At 54.1% G+C, this 24,704-nt stretch overlaps 3 protein-coding genes across 3 annotated transcripts in view; 1 reads left to right on the forward strand and 2 right to left on the reverse strand.

The window, feature by feature from the left end:
- Window positions 1-4: 4 nt before the first annotated feature.
- Window positions 5-13,814, reverse strand: AARS1 (alanyl-tRNA synthetase 1). Its single transcript, XM_018082833.2, has 20 exons — window positions 13,609-13,814; window positions 12,802-12,990; window positions 12,022-12,167; window positions 10,709-10,900; window positions 10,131-10,275; window positions 9,051-9,196; window positions 8,408-8,516; window positions 8,160-8,310; window positions 7,669-7,793; window positions 6,920-7,064; window positions 6,115-6,293; window positions 5,506-5,619; window positions 4,580-4,786; window positions 3,766-3,950; window positions 3,230-3,338; window positions 2,410-2,523; window positions 2,010-2,129; window positions 1,803-1,889; window positions 482-595; window positions 5-190 (listed from the first exon to the last, which is right to left on the reverse strand). Exons 1-20 carry the CDS (start codon window positions 13,750-13,752, stop codon window positions 5-7), a joined length of 2,907 nt encoding a protein of 968 aa, XP_017938322.1. The 5' UTR covers window positions 13,753-13,814.
- A 1,098-nt stretch (window positions 13,815-14,912) lies between these two features.
- LOC103753958 (uncharacterized oxidoreductase C663.09c-like) lies at window positions 14,913-23,534 on the forward strand. Its single transcript, XM_025896206.2, is given in 8 exon segments — window positions 14,913-15,393; window positions 17,472-17,543; window positions 17,546-17,757; window positions 18,251-18,302; window positions 21,786-21,973; window positions 22,347-22,505; window positions 22,805-22,915; window positions 23,244-23,534. Coding segments are annotated over 8 exon segments (1,389 nt in total). The 3' UTR covers window positions 23,358-23,534.
- Window positions 23,535-24,020: 486 nt separating this feature from the next.
- Window positions 24,021-24,704, reverse strand: part of LOC103753929 (C-factor) — a 2,370-nt gene continuing 1,686 nt past the window's right edge. The window contains exons 4-5 of the mRNA XM_029965500.1: window positions 24,525-24,701; window positions 24,021-24,223 (exon numbers count right to left, since the gene is read on the reverse strand). Of these exons, the coding sequence (XP_029821360.1) occupies window positions 24,110-24,223; window positions 24,525-24,701 (291 nt within the window). The 3' untranslated portion in view covers window positions 24,021-24,109. The remainder of the gene's footprint in view (window positions 24,224-24,524; window positions 24,702-24,704) is intronic.

The raw sequence follows: 24,704 nt of genomic DNA on the forward strand, positions 1-24,704 counted from the left end.
TCAGTCAGTTCTTCAGCTCCCCCAGCCGGAGCCTAGCAAAGTCCGTGGCCAGTTTCAAGGCTTCCTGCAGGCAGCCCACGTTCTTGCCCGTTGCCTGTGCAGAGATGTCCTTCCCACCGCCTTTGCCGTCCATCAAGCCAGACACCTCCTGCACCCACTGGCTGGCCTTCAGGCCCTTATTTGCAGTCTCCTGGGCAGGAAAAGAGAAAAAAAAAATCATGGTCAGCACTGAGGGACAAACAGCTGTCTCCCTGACCCATGCCTACCACCATGTTACGTTCTGACTCTTCTTCCCCATTTGCACAGCACAACCTTTTTCCCACACTTCTGTAGACTGATGATACACCAAAGCATGAGTGTTGTGGCTCTGGTCAAACCCAAATCAATCCCGGCCGTGGAGTGTTGGATAGTTCCTGCCTGGAAGCTGCATCTCCCCCAGGAAGGTTCACGGAGAGGCAGATACAGAGTGTCTCAGCATTACCTGGGGTACCTGACACAGGCAGGTGATCCTGCCAGCTTCATTATCCACAGCAAAAAGCATGGCAGCAGTCTGGGGGGAGTTAGTCTTGAAGAGCTTCAGAGATTCATTCAGGGCCTGTAAGAGAAGAAAATTATTGCAGCACATCTTCCCTGCACTCACACCCAGCTCACCTCCAGCCCCCATGGCACCCACAGAGACCTCAGGGATCTGGACTTGCATTAAACCAGCCAGCATCACCCTGCTGTGCTCCTCCTCCCCAACACAAGCCATATTCACATCCCTTGCAGTGTAGAAGCCTTGGCAGGTCACACAAGCCCTGTCCGTGTCCCCTGAGGCAGGAAGGAGAAATTGCCTTTATTTCTCCACCTTCAGTTATCCAGGAACTGGCAGAATTTGCCCCAGAGTGAACCTTAGCCTGAGTTACTGGCTGGAGGGAAAAAAGCTCCCCCCAGGAGGAGGGAACAGCTGTTCTAAAGTGACTCAGGAGAACTCAAAAACAGCATGAAGAGGCTGCAAGGGTTAACAGACACAGCAGGCACACAGGAAGAACCAGGGAGATTGCCATGCATCCTGCTATTCCCAAGGAGAGCATCATCCCTTGTTCACACAGACAGCACGATGCAGCACAGAAGCTCCAGGAGCAGGTCCTCTGGCAAGCAAAGCAGCGCTGCTCTGGGTGGATTGGGAACACGCAGCTCCCCGGGCTGCCAGCACTGCCATCCCCTGGGATGCACCCTTCTGCCAGGGAGAACACTCAGATGGCACCCACTGCGAGCGTGGGTGTCATGGTGACAGGGAGGGCCACAGACAGCGAGCAGGATCAGCTCCAAGACTCCCAGAGTGGAAATTTAAACAGGGCATTAAAACCAGAGCGCTCCAACCCCAGGCACGATCAGTCCCTGCTGCCTGGCACTTGCTGGGCTCAGCACTGTGGCACAGTGCACAAAAGGGAGCTGTTATTCCAATAGATATCGCTTGGAAAGAAACTTGTGTGTGGAGGAGGGAAGGAGCAGATTCAGCCCTGGCTGTGGAAGAACCTGAACCCAGCTGTGGCTGACAGTGCCCAAGAGCTGGGGGACAGCTCTCTGCCCAGCCCTGTCCACACAGCCAGCCCAGGACAACGCTCCTGGAGCTGATCTGCAGGGGCCACAAACATCATGACTTCTACTGCCCCAGCAGTCCCTCCTCCTCCTCAGGGACAGTAGGTGTGAAGAAGGACAGCTCTGTAGCACTGCACTGCCTCCCTGAGGGAGCAGAGACCACCCAGCTGCTCCTCAAGGCACAAGGAAGGTTGCTGAGGAGAAACCAGGCCTTCCCATACCTTCGCTGAGGCTCCATTTTCCATTTCCATAATGACCCATGGCTGATTAGGGTGACTCTCAATGACTTGCTTGGTCTTCTCCAGCACCTGAGGACAAGAGTGGTCAGAAAACAGCTCAGCTCCCTTCCACGATGGACACAAGCAGAGCTCCCAAGGGAGTGCCCTGCAGCCCTCCCACACTATCCTTTATTCCAGCCCAGGGCTCACCCGTTTCTGGATGTCGGCTTTACTTGCACGGTCCAGGTCATCCATAACTTTCTTCAGCGCTTTAACAGCCTCTCTCAGCTCATCTTTCTGCCACTGTGGGATAACAGCAGTGGCCAGAGTCTGCAAAAGAGCAGGTGGAGAGGGTTAAAGGTGCTAGCGACCACAACCAGGAGATGCTGCACCTCATGAACCTCAGTGCCTCAACTGGCAGAGCCCAGTAAGCCCCGCTCCTCTCCCAGTGCCAACAACCCAGTCAGGATGTGCCAGCTGCAGCACCCATGGGATGCAGGGCTGTCAGATAGGAGCAGGAAGGTGAACATGGGCCTCATTAATGCAACCCAGTGCTGGTAATCAAGGTCCCATTCACTCTGGGGAGGTAGAGCACTGCTACCATCCTCACCTCACCGAGATCTGCGATCTCCTTCTGCACATCCTTGTTGGGAGCTGTCTGGACCTTCACCTTAGCCTCCAGGGCTGACAGCAGTTTCCTGAGGCTGTCGACTTTCCTGAGGGCCTAGCAGAAAACAATCCAGGTTAAATCAGGCAGGAAGATTGAGCAGGCTGGGCTCTTGACCACCCCAGGGTAAGAAGGGAATGCCCCAGCATGGAGCTTAGTAACTCCTCCAGAAGACAGAGAGCCAAAGCAACAAGCACTTGACTAGAACAAGGGTATGATGCTGGCAGACAGGCCCCACGACTCTTTCTTTGCCAGAAGCAAAAGAAAGATCCTCAAAAACAGAAACCATCTCCCCCATGAACCCCTTTCTCCCACTCTAGGAAGCACCAGCCCAAGCTAGCCCAGGATCTGCTAGCCCAGCAGCAGAGGACTGTGTTCTCAGACTGCACCACTCTCCTGCCAGCCTTGACAGCTGCTGAGAGCTCTACATCTGCAGCCCATTCTGCTAAGCAACCTGAGCTATTCCCAGAGCCATCCACAGACCACCCTGGGCCCCTCTGCCCCCCGACACAACACTGAGAAGCTGGGACTTCTCCCCTTCTCCCCTGCTCTTTCTGACTGTAGCACAGCTGGGGCCTCCAGCCCAGCCTCTGCCAACAGCAGCACCCTTTTCCCTGAGTCCCTGCTATTCCCAAGGAGAGCATCATCCCTTGTTCATTCTCCCTCGTGCTGACAGGGATATTGTACAAATTCAAACAAAAGGAACTCTGGCATAGGGTTAATACGTGGAATTTCACAGAGGATCTCTCCTGCCTCCCCTTACCTTCCGAGCTTCAGCCCCGGTGACTGCAACTATCCTCCGAATGCCTTTAGCAATGGCTTCTTCTGAAACAATCACAAAGGGGCCAGCGTGGCTGGAGTTCTGCAAGTGCCTTTGGAAAGAACCCAGACAGACCCACAAGAGACAGTTAGCAGTCCACCTCTCATCTCAGCAGGAATCAGCACAGAAACAAGACAACCACTCTGCCAGGGAGATACAGCAAGTGTGGGGACAGGCAGAAAACCCAACCAAGCTGCTAAAAGCAAAAGAGCAAGGAAAGGGTGGCAAGGGCTGTGCTCCCAGCACTGCCAGAGACCCTGTGCGTGGGCAGGGCAATACAGGCAGTTCCCTGCTTGCAAAGTCTTGATTTTAAACACGGATTGCCTGAGGAGTGGGAATGCAAAGGTACATCACCACTGCCTCCAGCTCTGCCCTGGCTGTGCCCTGCATGTACCCACAGCACTCCCAGCAGAGACCGGGCTCCACAGGAACTCCTTTTCAGCCACTCTGCTGCCTTCCCTGCCTCTCCAGATACTCACGTGCCTCCACAGAACTCAATTGAGGTGATGGAGCCCCCAGGACCAGAGGGGTCAGCCAGCAGCTCCTCCACAGGGATGCCAATCGAGACCACACGGACAGGATCGGGGTAGGTCTCGTCAAAAACTGCCCGCAGCCCTTGGATAGCTTTGGCTGCTGCGAGAGGACAGTCCTTGGCATACACAGTCTGCAGAGGACAGGAAAGGGATGTGGGTAAGAGCAGGTCCTATCAGCTCTGACTGAGGACTCACATTCCCTGGGAACTACGACTTTCTCTGAAAGATGCTAAAAGCGAAGCCTTGTGCCTCACCCAAGCTGGGGTTTGCTGAGCTGCAAGAATTCCAAAGGTATTGGCAGATGTCCCATGTTCAAAACTCCCAATACCACCTGTTCAGACTCCCTGTGTGCTACTGTACATGCAAATGGTTCCAAACACAGACTCCTGAGCAGAGCACAGGGTTCTCCAGGGTCTGCTCTGACACAGGCCTGGCACCAGACAGAGCAACTCTCTCGCCCTTGGTGACACATCACTGGCTTGTCTGGGTGTATGTAAATCCAGCCAGGCCTGCAAAACTTCTCTGCTTGACTTCCTGACTCTTCTAGCTAATGTGAGACACTACAGCAGGCATGGGAACACGCCAACCCTAGAGAGGGCCTGGGACCAATGAACAGAGCAACCCACATGGCGTTTTCCTGCTCAAAACTCTCTGAGGTGATGCCAATCTGTGCACAGAAGACTCCTGCATGCCAAACCCCCAGCATCCCAGATCATCCAAAAGCTGGACTCCAGGCGTACAACCTGTCAGCCGCACCCACCTTTGACTCCTCGATCATCTGGTTGGCAATCCCTTCGACTTTCTTCACTTCCTGGGTGGACAGGGCTCCCTTGGCCGTGAAGTCGAAGCGCAGCCTGTCCGGTGCCACCAGGGAGCCCCTCTGGTCGGCCTCGCCCAGCACAGAGCGCAGGGCGAAGTTGAGGATGTGGGTGGCCGTGTGGTTGCTCATGACCGGCCTCCGCCTGGCCTGAGGGAGGAAGCCTCTGTCAGACGGGGCCCTGCACTGTGGCCTCCAGCAGGTGAAGGGGAGGCTGCTGCCCTCCGACAGAACCCTAAACTAGCTCAGGAGATCAGAAACAACTGGCCACACTTGCTGCCCTAGAGCTTCAGCTAAGGGAGCAGGGTGTTCCCCACCAAATTTGTGCATGGTTTCCTGTCTGGTGGGAGGACAACGATAAACCAGGTCACAAACACTGATCTGCTCCTCAGCAGGGAAAAGCACTGCGAGATGGAAGCCTCCCCTCTTCCTCCAAAGATGATGCCTCTATAGAGAAGGGAAACACATTTTGCAGACTAGGCTCAACCCAGGACTCACTCAGCAGGCTGAGCCCACAGGAGCCATGTCTGGAGTGGGGCAGGCAGCCCAGGCTCCCTCCTGCTGTCCCCATGCAGTGGGGCACCATACAAGTTCTACCTTCCAGTCATGACCCAAAACATGTTTCTGCTGCTGATCAGGAAACCCAGAGAGTGTGGCTCTGAGCCAGCTGGGCATTATCTGCCTCCTGGTAGGAGAAAGCCAGGTGCCAAGCAGGAGAGGCCTGGAGTCAGCCAGGCATTGCTTGATCATGTGCTGCAGGGAGGGCAGGCCTCAAACATCAGGCCCCCAGAGTGGTACTGATGAAAAGGAAGGAGACAAAATCCAGGCAAAAGAGATGAGCCCACGTGTTACACCATGTTTTAACTCACCTCATCAATAGACAGGTGGACCTGATCTCCCACTTTCAAGCTCCCATACAGAGTTCCTATGTGGAGCACGTAGCCTCCTCGGACCTGAACATTCTTCACAGTGAATTCTGTTTTCTGTATAAAGAGGGAAATGCCCCATGTAAGCAGAGCAAGAGGCCAAGGGGAGACAAACCATCTATCCAGAGGTCTGAGCTGCAACTGGAAAGGTCCCAGTTGAGAGTGAGAGAGGGTGTGTGCTGGAGAAAGACAAGTGTCCCCAGGCACAGCACACAGCAAAGCAGAGAAGTGAATGAAGGTGGGGCACAGCTGAGGGTCACAGAAAGAGCTCCCCACCTCAAGCTCCCCATCATGGCTTGAGAGCACTGCCCTTGGGCAATCCCAGCACCACCACCACAGGCAACAGCAGCAGAGTCTCCACTTCCCCAAGAAGCAAGGGGAACAAAACTCCAGCACATCCGTGCCATGCTGCACCCCCCGAAAGGAAACCCCTGCAACGCCTGACACCTGACATGGATGGGAAATTGCTGGAGCTTGCTTGGCCTCTTCTCCCCCTCTGCCCAGGCCCCGGGGTCAGACTGAATCTCACAAAAGGCTCTCAGGCCCACTCACATCCTCCCTGCTGTCGTCATCCTTGACCATGTAGCCCTGGTCATAGATCTGCCCACCCTGCTCGGCGTAAAAGCAGGTCCGGTCCAGCACTATCCCACACTCCTGGCCAGTGGACACCTCCTCCACAAACTTCTTCTCCCTGCGGATGGCTTTCACTGTGGCCACGAGGCTCCCGAAATCTGTCACCAGGATGACAGGTAGTGTCAGTAAAACAGGAAAATCTTGTAGACACCACATGGGAGTGGAACTTCATAGCAACATCTCCCAGCTATTGCAGGAGATCATGGCAGCTACCACATTTGCAGAGGGTAAGGAGAAAGGAGTAAGGCAGCAGTTAGCTGGGAATTCCATTCAGTGCCCTCCAAGGCAGGGGCTGTCACTGCCTTCCATGCCTATGCAGTAAAAGTCAGCAGCACACATGGTTGTGACCCTGCAGCCTCCTCAATCTCCACCAAATCAAAGAATTAGCAGGAAGAGCCACAGCAAACGAGCCAAGAGCCCTCTAACAGGCCAAGCAGAAACTGCAGTCCCCTGCAGCAGTGGCAAAGCAGCAGCTGAGAAACACCAATATAGGAGTGTGGAGACACAAAGCTGCAGGGAACAGGAATCCCCTTAACTTGGCAAAAATGGGCCTCCCAGTCTGTCCTTCCTTTTCCCTGCTTTGTAATAAGCAGGCTATTCACCTGCACACCTTTCCACTCCCACCTCCATGTCCCGGGACAGGTGAGCCCAGAGGGGATCTCTTTGAGGTGCATGCCAGGGAAGGTTTAGCAGCAGATGATGATTCTGAGAAGGTTTTTCATACCATAGGTGCCACTGGGATCTGAAGCATAGCTGTATTTTGGCGAGTCATCGGTCACCTCCAGCCCTCGGGCCCTTAGCTCTTCAATGGCATAGATGTCCAGCATGAGGAGGTCCTCCCCTCCAGCTCCCTTGCCCTGGGATTTGAGCTGCCAATGACAAGCACTAATGTTTGAGAAAACCCACCTCAGCTTCAGCCAACGCACGCCAGCCTAGCTGCACATCTCACTCACATCCCTGAGAACTCTTTGGTTTAGAACTCTGCCCTGGGAAGCTGTGTGCCAGCAGCTGGAGTGTTCCTGTCTTTTCTGGCTTCATAACGTAGTTCCAGCATGCAGACCAAGTGGGCCTGAGCCCAGCAAGGGTAAGGCAAGTACCCAGCTGGTCAATGCCACTCCCCGCTGCTGCAGCAAAGGTGCTGTGAGAGGCACTCAGGCTGCAGACCTGCCTGGACACTGCTCCTCAGACAGGGAGTAACTTCCAGTAGTTAAGTGCTCTGAGCACTCCACTATGTCTGTCTGAAGGCTGAGCTCAAGACCCCATGTTCTGCTAGTGAGAAAAACCAACCCCAGCTGTACAGAAAAGACATGTCCCACAATAACTGCTGTTGTCCTGGTGTTTCCCAAGGGACACTGGGGCACATGGGGTGTGAGCAGACTCAGTAAGAAAGGAGCAAGTCATAACTGCAAACTGCATGGAAGGGAAACCTCCCTGTCCGCTCACAGCCCAGCTTCCCCTGGAGCTGTTACCTACCTGTGCATTTTTCCGCTCTTCCTCAAAGCCCTCCATGTCCACAACAAGGCCCTTCTCCTCTGCAATCAGCCCGGTGAGATCCGCAGGAAAACCGTAGGTGTCATAGAGCAGCCAGGCAGTGTCACCTGCAGAGAGAGGGCAGAGCAGTTGGCTCCCGTGTTCCACAATACACTGCTCCCTTCCCTGCTCTCCCACTGGCTCTGTCCCACCCAACTGGCTCTGCATTACGGCATGACAGCAAACAGATCTGGAGAATGTGAACATCCAAAAGGCTCCTCCCTGACAGCACAGGGATCTGGGCAGCTTTGAAACCTGAGCAAGTGAACACAGGCCAGAGGAGAGATGTGTGGCTCAGCTCTGAGAGATGTCTTTTGACTCCCACTCTGTCCCACACCTTCCACCACCTCTAAGTTCCCAACCCAGTGGAGCCCTGACGTGATCCCAAAAAATGAATGCCTTTTGCTGCATCCAGACAGAAGTCACAGCCTTACCAGGGATGATTTTACTGTCCCCCAGGCTCTGGATCTTCCTGTCCAGGATGCGACGCCCTCTGCTCAGTGTTTTCAGGAACTGATCCTCTTCTTCATTGATAATGTCCTTCACCATATCTGGGTCTTTCTTCAGCTCAGGAAAGGCATCTCCCTGCAGACCCAAGAGGATGAGCCCTTCAGCATGGAGATCCACACACCCCAGCACAGGAAGTCTTCAGCACATACAGTGGAGCAGGAGAAGAACTTACCAGTGACTGCACCACCACATCAACCAGAGTAGCAAAGAAACCCTTGGGGGCATTGAGCTTCTCGTGGGAGTAGCGCACGGCCCGTCGGAGAATCCGCCTCAGCACATACCTAGGGAACAGCAGAGCCCCCCATGCAAATGTTACACCTCTGAGTTGTTCTCAGGGGCTCCACCAGCATCCACCTACTCGCACCCTCTCCCAGGACCAAGAGCACAGGGTTCTTTTCCCACAGCAGCTGCTCACAGCAGCAGCAAGGCACAGGCGAGGTGCCAGGCCCCAGCTCTCTGATCCAGACTCACTGTGTGCTTGCCGTGAGTCCAGTGGCACCCGCAGCACAGCCCCCCCAGCCCAAACTTCCTTGCTTTTTAACAGCAACACTGCACCAAGCAGGGTTTTGTGCCTGTCTGCCCATAGTGATCCTTTCCAGGGGCTGGCAAAGCAGCACTGTGCACAAGAACCCTCAGACCTTTGTGCTGTGGCCTTTTGGGTGGACCTTACTACAGGGATTCAAGCATCAAATATCCTGAGCAAACACTCTGCTATCCACTGCTTTAAATGCCAGAGACACAGGAGATCCCAGAGCCCTCGGGGAAGCTGTGCTGAACAGAAAGGGAGTGGCAGCACTGCAGCAGCTCCTTCTTACCCTCTGCCAGTGTTGTCAGGCCTGCCCCCGTCCGAGAGGGCCAGGGTGATGGTCCGTGCGTGGTCGGCCAGCACGCGGTAGGCCATGTCTATTCCATCGGCATCCTCGGCCCCCACCTGCCCCTGGTACGGCCTGGCACCTGTGCCCTGAGCAGAGAGGGGAAGGCAGTGAGCAAAGGGGGATGATTACAGACAGTGGGGGCCAGCACCATGGCAGAATAACAAGGAAGAACCCCAGAAGCCAAGCCCACCCCACCGCCAGCAGCCACAGAGGAGGAACACTCCTCTGGAAAGAGGTGTCTCAGTGAAGCCAGGGAAGGTGGGAAGCTGTGGGCTCTGCATGGCATTACAACCTGAATTTCCAGGGCCAAAGGCTCTTCACACCAGAAGGAAGAAAAGCCAATATATCCCTACATTAAGACCTCAAGAGAGAAGGAAAAGGACAGAGTACAGGGAAATCATGTGTTTTGCACACCGGCCCAAGTACTGCAGCCTGGCATAACCAGCCCAGCCAAGAAGCCTTTCAAATTCTGTCACACAGGAGATGGTCCCAGCTTCCCTCTTTTGGGGTGTTTTTATCCACATCCAAGGGAAAGATACTGCTGTAACAGCACAGGTAAGGTGGTCCCCATGCCAGACAGTGCAGCAACAGCACACTGGTTCTGTAAGTGGTTGTCACAGTTCATGGCAAAGGCTCCTGTCTCAGGGAATTTTCTACAGATCAGCATGTTCCAGGTGGGAGACTGAAGGACAAACTGATTCTGGATTAGCAGCACCACGTGCTCTCTACCACATGGCAAAAGGGACTGCAGAGCATCTCCCACCAGGAGAGGACCAAGGACTGTGCCATCAGGACAGTTCAGCTGGGAAAGCTGCACCACTCATTGTCCTGTGTTTTCCCCTAGAGATATGTCCAAGGACAGCAGTTACTGTGCCAGCCTGCATTCCTACCCTCAGCAAAGCACAAACCTGTGGGGCTCAGAGCAGCTGGGAAAGCAGAGATCGCCCTCTCTGACCAGCCCCAAGCATCTCCCCAGGGATTCAGGGAATGGATACAGCTGGATCAGACCTCAGTTCCTACCTTTTGTATGGCTTCAAAGTAAGGAAGGAAAAGGTCAGTGTCATAGTTGGACATCTTGTTCTGCAGGACAGAGACCAGCCTCTCCAGACCCATCCCAGTATCAATACTTTTCTTAGGAAGGGGTTTCAGTGTCCCATCAGCTTCCCTGCCAAAGAAAGATGAGCTGTTATGGATGGGGGCTCTGCAGGGGGAACCCAGTCTCTCTCCTCATCCCCATGAAATTTGGTTCCATCAGATTTATGACACGGGCCCATAAAAGCCATACAAAGGACAACTGTGATAAAATATAATTAACAAAACCATCAGTGACAACTCAGACCCAGAGCAGGATGGCACTTATTCCCTACCGAATTCCTGGCAGATAAATGGGATAAAATACTTCCAGTTTGTCCCTAAAAGTAGTATGACTGATCCCTTCTGTACAGGAGGGTCAGGGGACAGAGAATCACAACGTGCTCAGCTCCTGGACCACCGGGAATGGTGAGCAAGCCAGGGGCAATTAGAAGAGCACGCAGCCCAAGCAGCCTCCCATATGGAGCTGGAGCGACCTGTCTCACCTGGAAGCAGGTCTGGCTCACCTGTTGAACTGTATGAACACCAGGTTCCAGATCTCCAGGACGTTGGGGTCATCCTGATTGACCAGGTGTGAAGCATCTCTGTCCCCGATCCGGTCGTAGTGGATCTCACTGCAAGGGCCACAGGGGCCTGTGTCTCCCATTTCCCAGAAGTTATCCTTCATATTGCCAGGCAGAATCCTGCCCTCAGCCAGCCTGTAACAAGAAACTTACTGAACAACAGAGACTAAGAGCAAGGCAAGAATTCCCCAAACTAAGGGCTAGACCAGAGAAACCTCAGCTCACTAATTCCCTGGATGAGACGATGAATTCTTAGAGCCTGAGCCTCGGGATCCCCGCTGAGGGGGATCAAGTGAACACTGGCACCTGTCCCAGCTGGAGGCAGAGGCTTACGCAACACCTCAGCGAGGCCACCAGCAAGGAGACAGGGATGGGATGGAGCATGTCACCTATGAGGAAAGGCTGAGAGAACTGGGATTTTCAACCTGAAAAGAAGGCTCTGGGATCACCTTGTTGAAACCTTTCAGTACCTAAAGGGGAACACAAGAAATCTGGAGAGGAACTCCAGCTTTAGAATGGCATGTAGTGAAAGGAAAAGGGCTTTAAACTGAGAGAGGACACATTTAGATTACACATTGGTAAGAAATTGTTCCCTGTGAGGGTGGTAAGGTCCTGGCACAGGTTGCCCAGAGAAGTTGTGGCTGCCCCATCCCTGAAGTGTCCAAGGCTAGGTTGGATGGGGCTTGAAGCAAGATGAGCTGTAAGGTCCCTTCCAACCTAACCATCCCATGGTTCTAGGATCCCATGATCTTCTCAAATGCTGTCAGCAGCAGCACACTGGACAGGACAGCCCATCCATCTGACCCACTGGGGCACCTGTTAAGCTTTCACAAGAGATTTTGAAACCAGAGCTCCCAGTATCTTCTATCTAATACCAGTACTTCCCTTTAGTTTCAAAGCTCCACCACCCTGCAAACATTATTTGTGACACTTCAATTTTGCTAACACATCCTGCCACGTGTTATGTTCTGCCATATAACACATGCCATCATAGAGTCATAGAAACATTTAGGTTGGAAAAGACTTTTCAGATCATCAAGTCCAACTGCTACTCCAGCACTGCCAAGCCCACCACTAAACAATGTCCCAAGTGCCACAGCTACACAGCTTTTGAGTCCCTCCAGGGATGGTGACTCCACCACTTCCCCAGGCAGCCTCTTCTGTTCCGTCTCTGTGAAGAATTTTTCCTCATAGCCAAGCCAAACAAATTACTGTTGCTCATCAAAACATGCACCTTCCTCAGTGAAAGGCCTTACCCCAAGTCCAACCAGATCTGCTTGCACTCCAGGTCTGGCTGCAGCCCTGCAGCCTCATTTCCACCAAAGTAAGTGACATAGAGTCTTTCAGCAGGAATGCCAAACTCCTTGGTGAGAAGTTCCAGTGCCAGTTTACAAGCGAGTTCCTGCAGAAGGAAAGATGAGGTCAGCAAGTGAGTGCAAAGACAGCTTCTCTTCAACATCCAAAGTACTGGCCACTGCAGGTACCAGCAGGTAAACTGCCAAAAACTTTCCAACCTTTGACATAAGAGGCAAATTAATATATGCAGTGAACAGAGCACAAGAAACATCTCAAATGACTTTCCTGATGCAGCCAAGTTAACTCCTAGGCATGTTTACTGCCCCCAAAAAGCCTTTTAATTCTGCTGTTGTTTTGTATTCCTAACATCCTCCCTCTGACTTTGAGCACTACACTATCAAGAAGCTTGGGAAAGGACATCATCATTGTATGATCACTCCTGTTTGAAGGTCCACCATAGCTGCACAGCACACGCAATTCCCCACAGCTCCAGGACAACCCCTAAAACCTCTGCCTGAAGACTCCAAACTAGCAGAGTTAATTTAATCAGCTTTGTAAACCTTAAGTAATTAATCTCAAATCATTCTGCAGGGTCGGGGCAGCTTCCAACCACATTTATCCCAAAGGAGCCACAAGCACCTCTGTGCCAACATATTCTCTTTCCTCTTGGCAACCGTTCTGCTGAGTTCACAGAGATAAATTTGTGCCAGAGATTCAGAGCTGCACCCAGCCTGCTTTACCTTGAAGTAATCCCCAAAGGACCAGGACCCCAGCATCTCAAAGAAGGTGTGGTGGTACACATCTTTCCCCACGTCGTCCAGGTCGTTGTGTTTGCCCCCTGCTCGGATGCACTTCTGAGTGTTGGTGGCTCTGCTCAGTTTAGCGAGCGGGTGTGAGGGGTCGATAGTGTTGAGGAAGATGGGTTTGAACTGAGAGAAGAGAAAAAAGGGCAACTCAGACCAGCACTCAGAGCCTGTTTCCAAATGTTGCAAGCAACAGCAAGGCAGTGTGTGTCATCTGTGTGACAATATCACTGGCCTGGACATATCCAAGGCACCTTTCAGAAACAAACCTGCTGCTCCTGCCTGTGGCAAGGCTCCAGCACTGCCTAGAACTCAGCACTCACACACACACAAGTTTCTGGAGCCCGCTAAACCCTGGAACCTCCAAAGGGACTGGAAGCTGTCAGATTCCCAGCTGCCAAAAAATAGAAACTGGGTGCTGATCTGCAGCACAGCCCTTGCAGCAGGTCAGTCCCAACTGCTCTTTAAAGATGCCATTAGTCATTTGTGCCAGGACTGGCTGTGGCACAAAGGGTCAAGGAAGGGAGACTGGCAGAACTCCCATCACAGGGACCTCTCTTCCAGTGCTCCTGTCAATACTGTGAGGGCACAGAGGATTCCAGCAGGACACACCAACCACCTCATTGTGACCAGACGGAAGACGGAGAAAATAATAATTTTTCACGTAAAAAATTCTGCAAACAGCCTCAAGGGTTTCAACAGGATATGTTCTTAAGGACCGCAGTGCCAGGGTGGGAAACCTACCTGATTCATACCAGCATTGGCAAAGAGCAGCGTGGGGTCGTCCAGGGGGATGGTAGAAGATGAGTGCACGTAGGTGTGCTTGTTTTCCTTGAAGAAGTCGATGAACCGCTGCCGGATCTGGCTGGCGGTGAGCGTGGCCTCCATCCTGAGGCTGCCAGTCACCGCTGCCCAAAGCAAGCGGCAGGGAAGCAGCAAGGCCTCGGTGCAGTCTGAAGAAACAACAACAAACAAGGCTCTGACGTGTTGTTGGCTCAAGCTGAACATGAGGATCATTGTCTCCATCTCCTGGAAGGGTCCCCCCCACATTAAGTACTCACTGGCTCCTCAGTTCAACCATCGGTCTGCCCCAAAGAGCGCTGGCCCAACCCCTAACTTCTTCTCCCCCAACCTCCCTGATTTCGGGGCTCTACATCAAGTTACCTGTTCTTTGAAAACACATGGTTTTAAAATTGCAAATTCACATGGATACTGAACTTAATATGTCACACTTGTGTTGCTGGGGACATGGATGGAGGGGGGAAGTGCCAAGTCGTCAAAGCACTCAAGGTGAATAAATGCAGGAGTGGGGAGACCTCATTGCAGCCTTCCAGTATCTGAAGGGGGCTTGTAAAATAGAGGGAGAGCAACTTTTTACATGGGCAGATAGTGATAGGACAAGGGAGAACAGTTTTAAACCAAAAAAAGGAGAGATTTAGGCTAGATTCTTCTTGGTGAGGGTGGGGAGGCCCTGGCACAGTTTGCCCAGAGAAGCTGTGGCTGCCCCATCCCTGGAAGTGTCCAAGGTCAGGCTGGATGGGGCTTAGAGCAACCTAGTCTTGTGGAAGGTATCTCTGCCCATGTCAGGGGGGTGGAACTTGATGAGCTTTAAGGTCTGTTCCAACCCAAACCATTCTGTGATTCTATAATTAAACCACAGAAGAGCCAAGTTCAGAAATGACCCCTGAATATCACTTTGTCCGCCCTCCCTGCTCGAAGCAGAGACAGCTCCAGGGATGCCTGGAAGCCTTCCCTGGGAGGACCCACATGCGCTCAGGCACCCCAGAGGCAGTGACAGCCTGCAGGGCAGCACCGCCCGAGTGTCCCACGGGTGCACAGAGCTGTCCCTGTCACGGGAGGCGCAATGGCAGATACACGGGGGGGGGGAGATCCCAGCAGTGTGCTGCGGCGCCGAGGGACGGGAATCCCCCACAGGAGCAGGGCCTGGGAGCAGTTCATTGAATCACAGAATCAATGAGCCTGGAAAACTCCTTTGGGATCATCGAGTCCAACCTCCATGCTGGAGGAGGGAATGACCCGAGGAGGGAATGACCCGAGGAGGGAAGGACCGCGCACAGGGCCGACCAGAGGCCCTGCCCGGACACCGCCCGCTCTCCAGTGCCCGAGGAGGGGCGGGGGAAGCGCTGGGCCCGCCATCCCCCCGCGGGGCCCACCACCCCCCGCGGGCCCGGCTGGGGCGCGACCAGCGGCACCGCCACCAACCACCACCCTCCACCCTCCCCCATTATCCTCCCCTCCTGCCCTTCTCCCTGGCCTGGGTCCCGGGCGGGCCGTGGCGGCCAAACCCGGAGTGCAGACCCCCCGTGTCCGCACCCCGGCCGTACCTGCGCGCCCGCCGCGCGCCGCCTCGCCCCCTCACCGCCGGCCGCCGCAGCGCGAGCACCCGCCCCGCCCCTCCGCCGCACGGAAGACAGCTCCCATTGGCTGCCGGCGCTGTCGCTCCGCGAAGCCCCGCCCGCCGCCGCCGGGGCGGGCCCGCCCGCCGGCTGATGCAATGGCGGGAACGCGGTGGCCACGTGACGCGGCCGGGCTGAGGCCGCTCTGGGCGCCGCCATTTTAGGGGTGCCCACCCTGTGGGCGTAGTGGGGTCACCCTCAAAAATCGAGCTTGTTTTCCCCCGTGTGCAACGAGCCAGTAATGACACACGAGAGAGAGAGAGAGAGAGAGATTGAGACACGAGAGAGAGATACTGATTCCTGATTTCAGAGCTGCCTGAGCCTGGGCGCTCGGTGGTGTTCCACAAGCCCAGCACGCCCCACTGGACTTTCTGCGCCGTTATTTGCACACAAATTCTGAGTTAGTGACTTTGCAAGCGTTACAGTAACTTTTCAGTCTGCTCTATTAGGATTGATTAGTAATTCCCATACAAATCACACAACCCCAGATAAATTCTGCGCATGCTCAGGGCAAGGGTCTTCCTTCACCCGGGCACGGTCCTTTCGACCTGTAGGTGTGATTTTTAGTATTATAATGAAGATAGTTCAGGTCTAGGACACATGGACCTTGAGTATTTTGCCAAGTTAGCAATGTCATCCCTAAAGCTTATTAGTTCCAGAATGTCCTTGAATAAGGGATGCTGGCTGCTGCCTGTTCCACTGATTAGCCCTCCTTTCTTGCTGATTAGGCTTGAAAGTATACAAAAATCTAACATCAAAGAACATCCTGACTTGAGATAATCTAGAGACACATTCCACATTTTGCAACAATGACCGTGCGGTGCCGGCCCAAGAGCTTTGGCCACCCAACACAGCCCCACTCCCTGCCTGAAGCCTTGGCTGTTCCCATGGATAGAGCATCTCTTCCCCAGTGGATCCTTTCTGCCCCTGGGCTGTGATTCCCGAGCCATCAGCATGCCTGTGCTGCTGTCCTTGGCCACTGTCGGTCAGCCCTTTCCAAAGGTCGCTCGGTGCTTGCCTCCCCTGCTCAGCGCTGGCCCGCAGCCATTCCCACCATTCCTGGTCCTGCAGCCTTCTTCACTTGTTTCTGTTGTCTCCTTCCCGAGGAGCCTGGAAGGAAAAGAGGAAACTCCAGTCTTATTGGTTCCTAATGGGAGCTCTGCTCTGGATGCTGCTGGCAGATAGCAGCAGGAGCAGGCAAGTCTGTGCGGAGCAATTGCTTGCACAGGTGATTACACCCTCAAGAACGTCTGCTACAGCAGGTCCGACTCCAACACCACCCAAATCCACACCCAGCACGCTTATTTCTCATGGGGGCCATAGTCTGGCCACTACGATGGAAAGAAACATCATTACTTTCTCCTCTCCAAGCTCTGTGTCACCTGAAATCTCATCTTGCAAACCTGGGGCCCCTTCACTACCTTCCATGTATTCCTTTGGTGATCACCAAATGTGGAAGCACTCAATACCCAGGGAAGAGGCAGTTCTGTCCCCTCTGCCAGGCTGGGCAACAGATATGTCCCACTGGGCACATCCAGATGGGAAGGACCCATCCCCACAACTTTCCTCTTCTTGTTCCCTTTCCCTCCTTACATTCGGGTTGCCCCAATTCTTCTGTTTCAACTGAGGCTCTTTACATGGCAGCTCTTTGCTTCTTTTAGCACTTCTGCATCCTAGAAATCCATGCCCCTAGGCTGGTTTGGGCTACAGGAGCCTTGGCTTTACAGGCACCTCTTGGGCTGATAGGCATCCAGCATTCTCCTCCTGCAAGGAGGAAGGTGATGGCCATGAGTCCCAGCAGCAGGTGGTTGGGTTAGCAGGAAGCTGGGGGGCTTTCCCTGCTGGCTTCTGGGTGGGGTGTTCAGGGGGAAAGTGTCCAAAATTCCTTCCCTGTGCTTCCTAGGCTGGACTTTGGATTAGTATACCAGGGTTCAACCATCCCAAACTCACTCCCCAAACTGGGAGATTGCTGGCCACAGTCAGATTTGAACCTGTTTTCCTCTTCCTGGTGGTGTCCTTCCAAACCTGTGGAAGAGATGGACCCTTCTGCTGTTACAGAGGCTCTGGGACCTGGGGCTTTAGAGGAGTGAAGTGGTGGGAATCTGGGTAATGCAGGAGACACGCAGCCCCACGTGCCAAAACGTCGGAGACCTCTTGATCCTCCTGAGACCCTGGCTCTGTTTGGGGCAGGCGAGGGGCCAGGGCTGGTGCTGGCACTGTCCCCGTCCCCGTGGGCGCCCGGAGCCACACCCTGGGCTGTGCCTGGCTCCTCTTCACGCCGAGCAGGCAGCAATCCTGCCATGTGTCACCGCCCGGCGCAGAGGCTGCGGGGATGGCTGCGCTGGCTCGGAGCGTCCTGGTGACGGGGTCCAACCGGGGCATCGGGCTCGAGCTCGTGCGGCAACTCGCTGCCAGCCCCTGGCCCCCCCAGCACATCTTTGCCACCTGCCGCGACCCCGAGGGTCCGAGAGGGAAGGTCAGTGTGGGCACAGGGCATGGGGATGGTCCTGAGCCAGGTGGGCAGAGGGAATCCACGGTCCCCACAGCCCTGACAGCTCCCCGCTGGCTCTGGACCTGGCTGGGTTGCCCAGCAGTGGGGGCAGGAGTGCTCTGGGGGAGTTTCATAACCCCCAAATACCCTGGATAAGGCAGTGCCTGATGTAACCGGGTGGGATGAGGCTGGAGAGGCAGACATATCTTCAACACTCACTCCTGGCTGTGCCAATGGCCAGACAATCCCTTCTCCATGCTGGGATCACTCAGGATGGGGGGCAGTGCCTAAGTCCAGCAGCACCATTCTCCTACTGGCTGTGGGGATGCTGCCCTACCCCATCCCCTGGGAATGGCCCCACACACTTTCCCCAAAGAAAGCAAAGCCATCCTGGCTCGGTGACCTGGGAGCAGGGGTGGGACACCTGGTTGTGCTGCCAGTGACTTCTAACCTCCTGCCTGCTCCATCATTTTTCCAGGCCCTGAAAGAATTAGCTGCCCAGCATGCCAGTATCAAACTGGTCCAGCTAGGTATGGAGCAATCTTTCTCCTTTCATCCAGCATTGCTTCCAGTTGTCTGCTGGCTTTGGGGACAGGACCAGGGCCAGCTTGGCCAGGAAGCTCTAGCCCTGCCAGGTGGGGAGGGATCCATGGGGAGGGATCCATTCACTTCAAGTGAAGCTGTCCTCTGGTTGGGGCAGTCAAACTGGATTCAGAGGAGGCAGAGGTGGGTCTGGACACCTCAGCTGAGCAAGTTTCATGGGAAAGGCATCTCTTCCCAAAGATGCTAAGTACAGTGGCCAAGTTTTGGGCTGGGACACATGGGTCACAAAGCAGAGGAAGGCAGGGCACAGCAAGCAAACCTACTGGATGGTTCCTAAGTAGGAGAGTTGGTTTGGGATCTGCTTGGAAGTAGCCACGGTCAGCATTTCTTTCACTGCAGGTAAAAAAGGGAGGAAAAAAATAGGTTAAAAGGCTGCATATGGGAAATCTGGCCTTGTGGTGGTGTTGGTATCCCAGGCTGATGCTTAGACTCATAAGCATGCTCCAGTTTTGGATGTCCACATCCTAGGCTGGGGAGATGTCCTCTTGTCCCTTCTGTGCTCCCATGGAAGTAGCCTTTGTCAGCGGTGCTTGGGAGCTGCAGGAGAAGGTAGCAAATGGACCTGGACAGCACAGGGACTTGGGGAGAAAAAGGAGACCAGCCAGAGTGGTGTTTGGAGTTGGCAAAGTCAGGAAGGAAGCTTCCAGGGTGCTGGACAGGGCTGGAGGCTCGCGGGGTAGGACAGTGTTGGAGTGAAGCCTGGGGAGATAAGGAGCACCAGGCTGAGGAATGTGATCTCCTGTGGATGTGTTTCGAGGAGGCAGAGATCTCCTGTGTTCTCCTGTGCCTGAGAGTGGAGGCTGCTGACAGCTGCTCTTTCTATTAATGAAGAGTTGGTAAAAAAAACCCGTCCAAATCCAAAAGAAGTGTTTTGGGAAAGTGCTTGCACCAGAATTACCATCGCTGTAATAAGAGAGGTGGGGAGCAGCCAGAGCTTCTAAATATTTCTGAGTATTTCACTGTAGTCAGTGATAAGAAAACTGAATAAAGGCCATGCAAAGACTGTATCAGTATCTGCCTACCTACCTACCTATTTATTTGTTTGAAAACACCTGAAAAGTTCGGGTTTTCAAAGTTCAGGTTTTTTAGCATTTCTTAGCAAATAAGACATTCCTGAAGTCAGGCTTTCACTACAAAGAGGCAGCAAATCTCTCTCTCGCTATTAAGTAGATTATTAAAGTAAAACACCTTCTCTGTAATAAAAAATAAATGAGCTGTGAGCCCCAACTGGCAATACATGATGGGAAGTAAGCTCACTAAAGCATGGCCAACATAAAAAGGGACATCTCAAAGGACTGACCACTACATAAACAACCTCTACTAAAAGACATACGCCCAAACCCCAGACTATCAATTAAGTCCCAAAATAAGCTAAAAAACCCCAAAGAATCAACAGCAACAAAGTATTTTTTTAAAAGAGAAGCTGCTTCAGGCTGTCTTGCTCCATCTTAAGGAAAGGTTGTCTCCAAACCAGCAACAGGAATGGACTTTTCAGAAAGGAGTTAAAAAGTAACTCCAAAATGTGTACGATCTGTCACTTCTTTTTGTTCTCTCTTTCTTTCTTATCCTTATCTTGTTTCCTCTAAGGAGACAAAAGTTTACTCCTTAAGCAAATTTGGTGATTTAGAACTAGAAACGTGCTGGTCCCACACGTGTACCCCTCAGAGCAATGACTCAGCTAATCCAAACAGAGCAGTTAATCGTTCACCAAGTGACCAAAAGATCCCTCACTGTGGTGGAGAGCCTTGAACTTCATCCGATTTATCCAAAGAGAAGTCATTCCAAAACTCTCTGTCCTGCAGCTGGCCATGCCCTCTTGAATCCCAAGGCTCCAGCCCCTCACATTCCCCTCAAATGTTTTCAGGACACCTCTACAAAGGTGTGTGCTGCGCAAGGCAAGGTGGACACAAGTCCCATGCCACTCACATACCTGCTTACCACCATAAAGACACCAGGCTAGTTAAAAATGCCCGGAAAAAGAGTGGTTCTTCTGCTCGTCAGTGCATGAAATACTCCAAGAAAGGAGTCTTCAGCCTTGGAAACCTCTGCTAAGTCACTCTTGTCTAAGCATGAGAACAGAAACTTAGCTCAGGGGCCAAAGTGTTGCAAAAAAGAGGAATCAAGCCCTGCGGTTGCCCCCTCCCAGCAGGCTCATCAGATTGGCATCTGCAAAAAATGGGCACAAAAATGTGCAAGGGGAGCAAGGGCACACTCCAACATGCCCATATGCTTGAATATTCATGGTTCTTAGGGGATCAGTTGAGGTATTAAAAGGCAATATATAATGTTTAATGTTGGCCTAACCCGCCCATTGCAGATCCTAAAGGTGTTTAGATGACCCTTTTAAACAAACAACAGCCACTTCAGTGGGTGAGCACCCGGTAGGGGACACAAATCCCAACAAGCAACCCCAAAAGCTGAACATAAAGTTAAAAAAAATACCACTTTTATTGCCTTAGCCAAAAAATCCTGCAATAAAAGCGTGGCAGAATCTCAAAACCAGTATTTAAGCAAAGAGGAAGACATTGGGGATGCTTGTCCCTGTTAGCCCAATTTCAGTTGTTTCTGGTTGCTTGAGAGGGGTTGTCCCCACAACTTGGCCAGTAGGGATGGGGAAGTTCAGACTCAGAGCCTGCAACCAAATACTGCAGGTTACATCCCAAATCTTTTATTACTTGTACTCACCTTAGCTCATCTGTGAGCTCCAAATCCTTGTGAGTAACAACAGGAAGCAAATAAAAATCTAAACAGAAGAAAATGATAGGAAAAAAGATGGATTTTTGCATACCAATGGCTGCAAAACTATGGGAAGTTGCTCTGTGGAAGATCAATTTAAGCACAACTTGTTTAAAAAGGCAAAGGTAACTAAAAATGATTGGTTAGAGTGGTATAAAACAAAGGATTTTCATCCAATCTAATAATCCCCTCTATGTTAACAGCCCCTATAGCTGCTGTGAAGTACAGAAGGGCTCGAAGAGCATAGTTTGGTTGTTTCCCCAAAGATGGTGTCTGTCCCTGTCCTTAAAATGTGCCCATCTATGGTGGCTTCCAGTAGAACTAAATTTGGGAGTCTCAGTGTGCAAGGACCAAGCATCCCTTCTGCAATCATAAATTCCTTGAGTACAGAAAGCAAATACAGCAAGCAAATACAGCAAGTTTTTCCTACCAGTAGCCCCCATACAGCCAAAATGGGTTGAATTGAGGTTTAATTTGTCTGAGGCTGCGAAACCAAGAGGTGAGGACAAGCTGCTGATCATTTCAATGTGCTTAATAACCTGACCTGCTAAACCTGCTGTGTCCTTTCTGGATAATGCTGGTTTAGAGAGAGCCATTCCAGCCACAGCACAATCTCCAGTGGGTGCTGTGTGACCTGCAGGAGCTCTGCTCCACTTTGCTTTTTGCCCTGGCAGACACAGTGAACCTGCCCAGCATCCGAGGGGCCGTGGGGGCTGTGGGGTCTCATCTGAAGGACCAGGGCTTGAACCTGCTCATCAACAATGCAGGTGTCAGCTCACACGCCACGCTGCGCTCCGTGGATCCCCAGGAGATGCTCGCCGTGTTTGCCACCAACGTGGTTGGGCCACTGCAGGTTACCAAGGTACATGTGGACCTTTTGGGTTTCTCCTGCTTGGGGGGATGTTCCCTGATGGGAATAAGGCCACCTCCATGGGTCTCCCCTGCCCACCCAGGGGAGCTCGGCAGCGCAGCCCAGCCCCGACACCTCCCTCGCTTTGTTCCTCCCCAGCTGGAGCTCCTGCCCGCCCCAGGCTGGCTGTGCCAGCTCGCTCCTTCCCTGGGGAGGGGAAAGGCTGGAGCCTGGCCACTCCTTGGGGCATCCTCCCCATCCCCTGCCCTTCTGCCAGGGGTGTCTGTCCAGCTGCTCATCCGTGGCGTGTGACAGAGCCCTCCAGGGCAGTCCCCAAGCTGGGGGCTTGTCAGGCCTGAACAGAGCGTTGGTGTCTTTGCCTCAGGAATTCCTGCCACTCCTGGAGCAGGCGGCGAAGGGCGCAGGGAAGGAGGGGCTGAGCTGCGGCAGGGCCGCGGCCATCAACATCTCCACCAAACTGGCATCCCTCGGGCTGTGCCTCGGGGTGCCGGAGGCCCCCATGTACCCGTACCGTGCCAGCAAGGTGAGGGGCCAGGGGAGGTGCTGGGGACGCTCTGCCGTGCACGGTGCCCGTGGAGGGGGAAAGGCCATGGGGGCACCCCCTGCCCCGCTCACCCACCCCCTGCCTGGTTCTGCCAGGCAGCAGCACAGAGACCGGGACAGCAGCACCTGGGACTGAGCCTTCCAGGCAGGTCGTGCTGATGCTTTGCCCAGGGGCCAAGTCCCATTTCCCACCTCCACAGCCATTTTCTGCCTGGGAAATGGGCCCCCTCCTGCCCACCCGCGCCCCGGGTCGTGATAGCAGGGCTGTGCCTCTTCCAGGCTGCCCAGAACATGGTGACAAGGTGCTTGGCTGCAGAGCTCCAGGACAAGGGGATCCTGTGTGTGGCCATCCATCCTGGCTGGGTGAAGACTGACATGGGGACGGAGAAGGTACTGGGCTGTACAGGGGAGGGACAGCAGAACCCCCCCTGTATCCCCATGTCTTGGGGAGGGCAGGGGCACTTGGGGGATGTTGTGTGGGCTGCCAGGACCATCTCCTGGGTCGGAGCAAGCAGGGAGCAGGCAGCAAGCAACACAGCCAGCTGTGTCTCCTCTCCTCCCAGCCTAGAGAACAGAGGGGTGGCAGTAAGGAAAAATATCCCCCATGAGCACTGTGGGTGCTGCTCCCAGGCTGCACACCCTCTCCTCTGCCCAAGAGCTGCTCTCTGTGCTGATCACAGCCCATGGCAGTGAGGCTGTGCCTTGTCCCCTCCTGCAGGCACCGCTGACGGTGGAGCAGAGCGTGCGGGGCATCCTGACCGTGCTGGCCAGCCTCTCGCAGGACGCCTCCGGAGCCTTCCTGGACTGGGAAGGAAACTGCCTGCCCTGGTGATGGACAGATGGGTGGTTTCTCTTGCCCACACAGCAGCCTCGCACTTGCTGACTTACCCCTCTGAGTGGTCACCCTGCTTGCCCTCAGCCCACTCTGGGCTGTCAGGGAGAGGGGAAGGGACTGGGAAGCAAGTTCTCTCCCCTTCCCCATCCTCTGCATGACCCTGTAGTCTCTCTGTACCCCCCACCTCAGTAAAGTCTGTGAGCTAATGTCTCTCTGCTCTGTCTCCACACACCCAGCCTCAAACTCCCCACCCGAGCCCGGCACATGCTCGCTGTGCACTTCCCAAGTGCTGTGTGTCTGTCTGTCCCACCTGTGACCAGGCATCCCCCAGCTGACGGAGAGGGCAGCTGGTCCCCGTGACCCCCAGCCCCTTGGGCAGCCCAGGCTGAGCACAGCCCTGGGGTGCCCTGCAGCTGGAGAGGGGGAAAGCCAGCCCTGCAGGTGTTCAGATCTTTTGACTCCATGGAAGGGCCTCTGCCCTGGCTCCTCCAGTGCCTCCTGGAGGAGAGGTCTCCAGAGTGTTGTTACAGTGCCATGGGACCTGTATGTTGTCACTCATGGGGGTGCAACGACAGCCATGGATCCAGTGGCAGTTGTGGGATTGAGGAGTGGGGCAACCAGGAAGGGGCCACCCCATGAGCTGGCAATGCACAGCAGAGCTGAGGGCTCTTGACAGGGGTTTATTGAGGATGTGGGGCAGATGGGAGCAGCAGCAAAGGGTCCCGCTGCCAGGATCCTGAACTGGTGTCTCACCAGGGCACGACCTTCCCTTCCCAGTCCAGGAAGGTGCCGGTGTCCTTCTCGGAGAGGGAGGAGAGCACCTTCAGCATCCCTTTCACGCTGTCGTCCACTGTCACGGGGGGCTGTGGGGCAAAGGGGGAGAGGCAGCCTATGCCCAAGGCCTGGCTGAGGGCCCTGGAGCAGCTGGAGCCAGGGGAAGGACCCACTCCAAGGCAAGGGGAAAACAGACAACCTCAGGCAGAGGGGCTGAGCAGGGAACCGAGGGGATGGGGGCACCCAGCACCCGGGACCAGGATACGGAGAGCTGTCCTGGCAGAGATCAGGTAGGAGGGGAAGTTGTGTGCAGGGAATCATGGCAGTAACTTCCACCCATGGAAAGTCAGCACATGGGTTCTGACGGAGCCACCATGGTGGAATTCCTACCGTGTGTCCAGCAGAGCTGCCCATGTCAGTTTGCACCCAGCCAGGGTGGAGAGCGACACAGAAGATGCCATGCTCCTTGTATGCCAGGGACTGGCACTTGCTCAGCATGTTCAGAGCAGCCTGTGGGGAGACAGGGCAGGGATGGTGGTGGGAGGGGAGGGGGGGCTGCAAGGGGACCTG

The sequence above is a fragment of the Manacus vitellinus genome, unplaced genomic scaffold (genome assembly GCF_001715985.3).
Source record: "Manacus vitellinus isolate BGI_N305 unplaced genomic scaffold, ASM171598v3 scaffold_10_pilon, whole genome shotgun sequence".
NCBI lineage: Eukaryota > Metazoa > Chordata > Aves > Passeriformes > Pipridae > Manacus > Manacus vitellinus.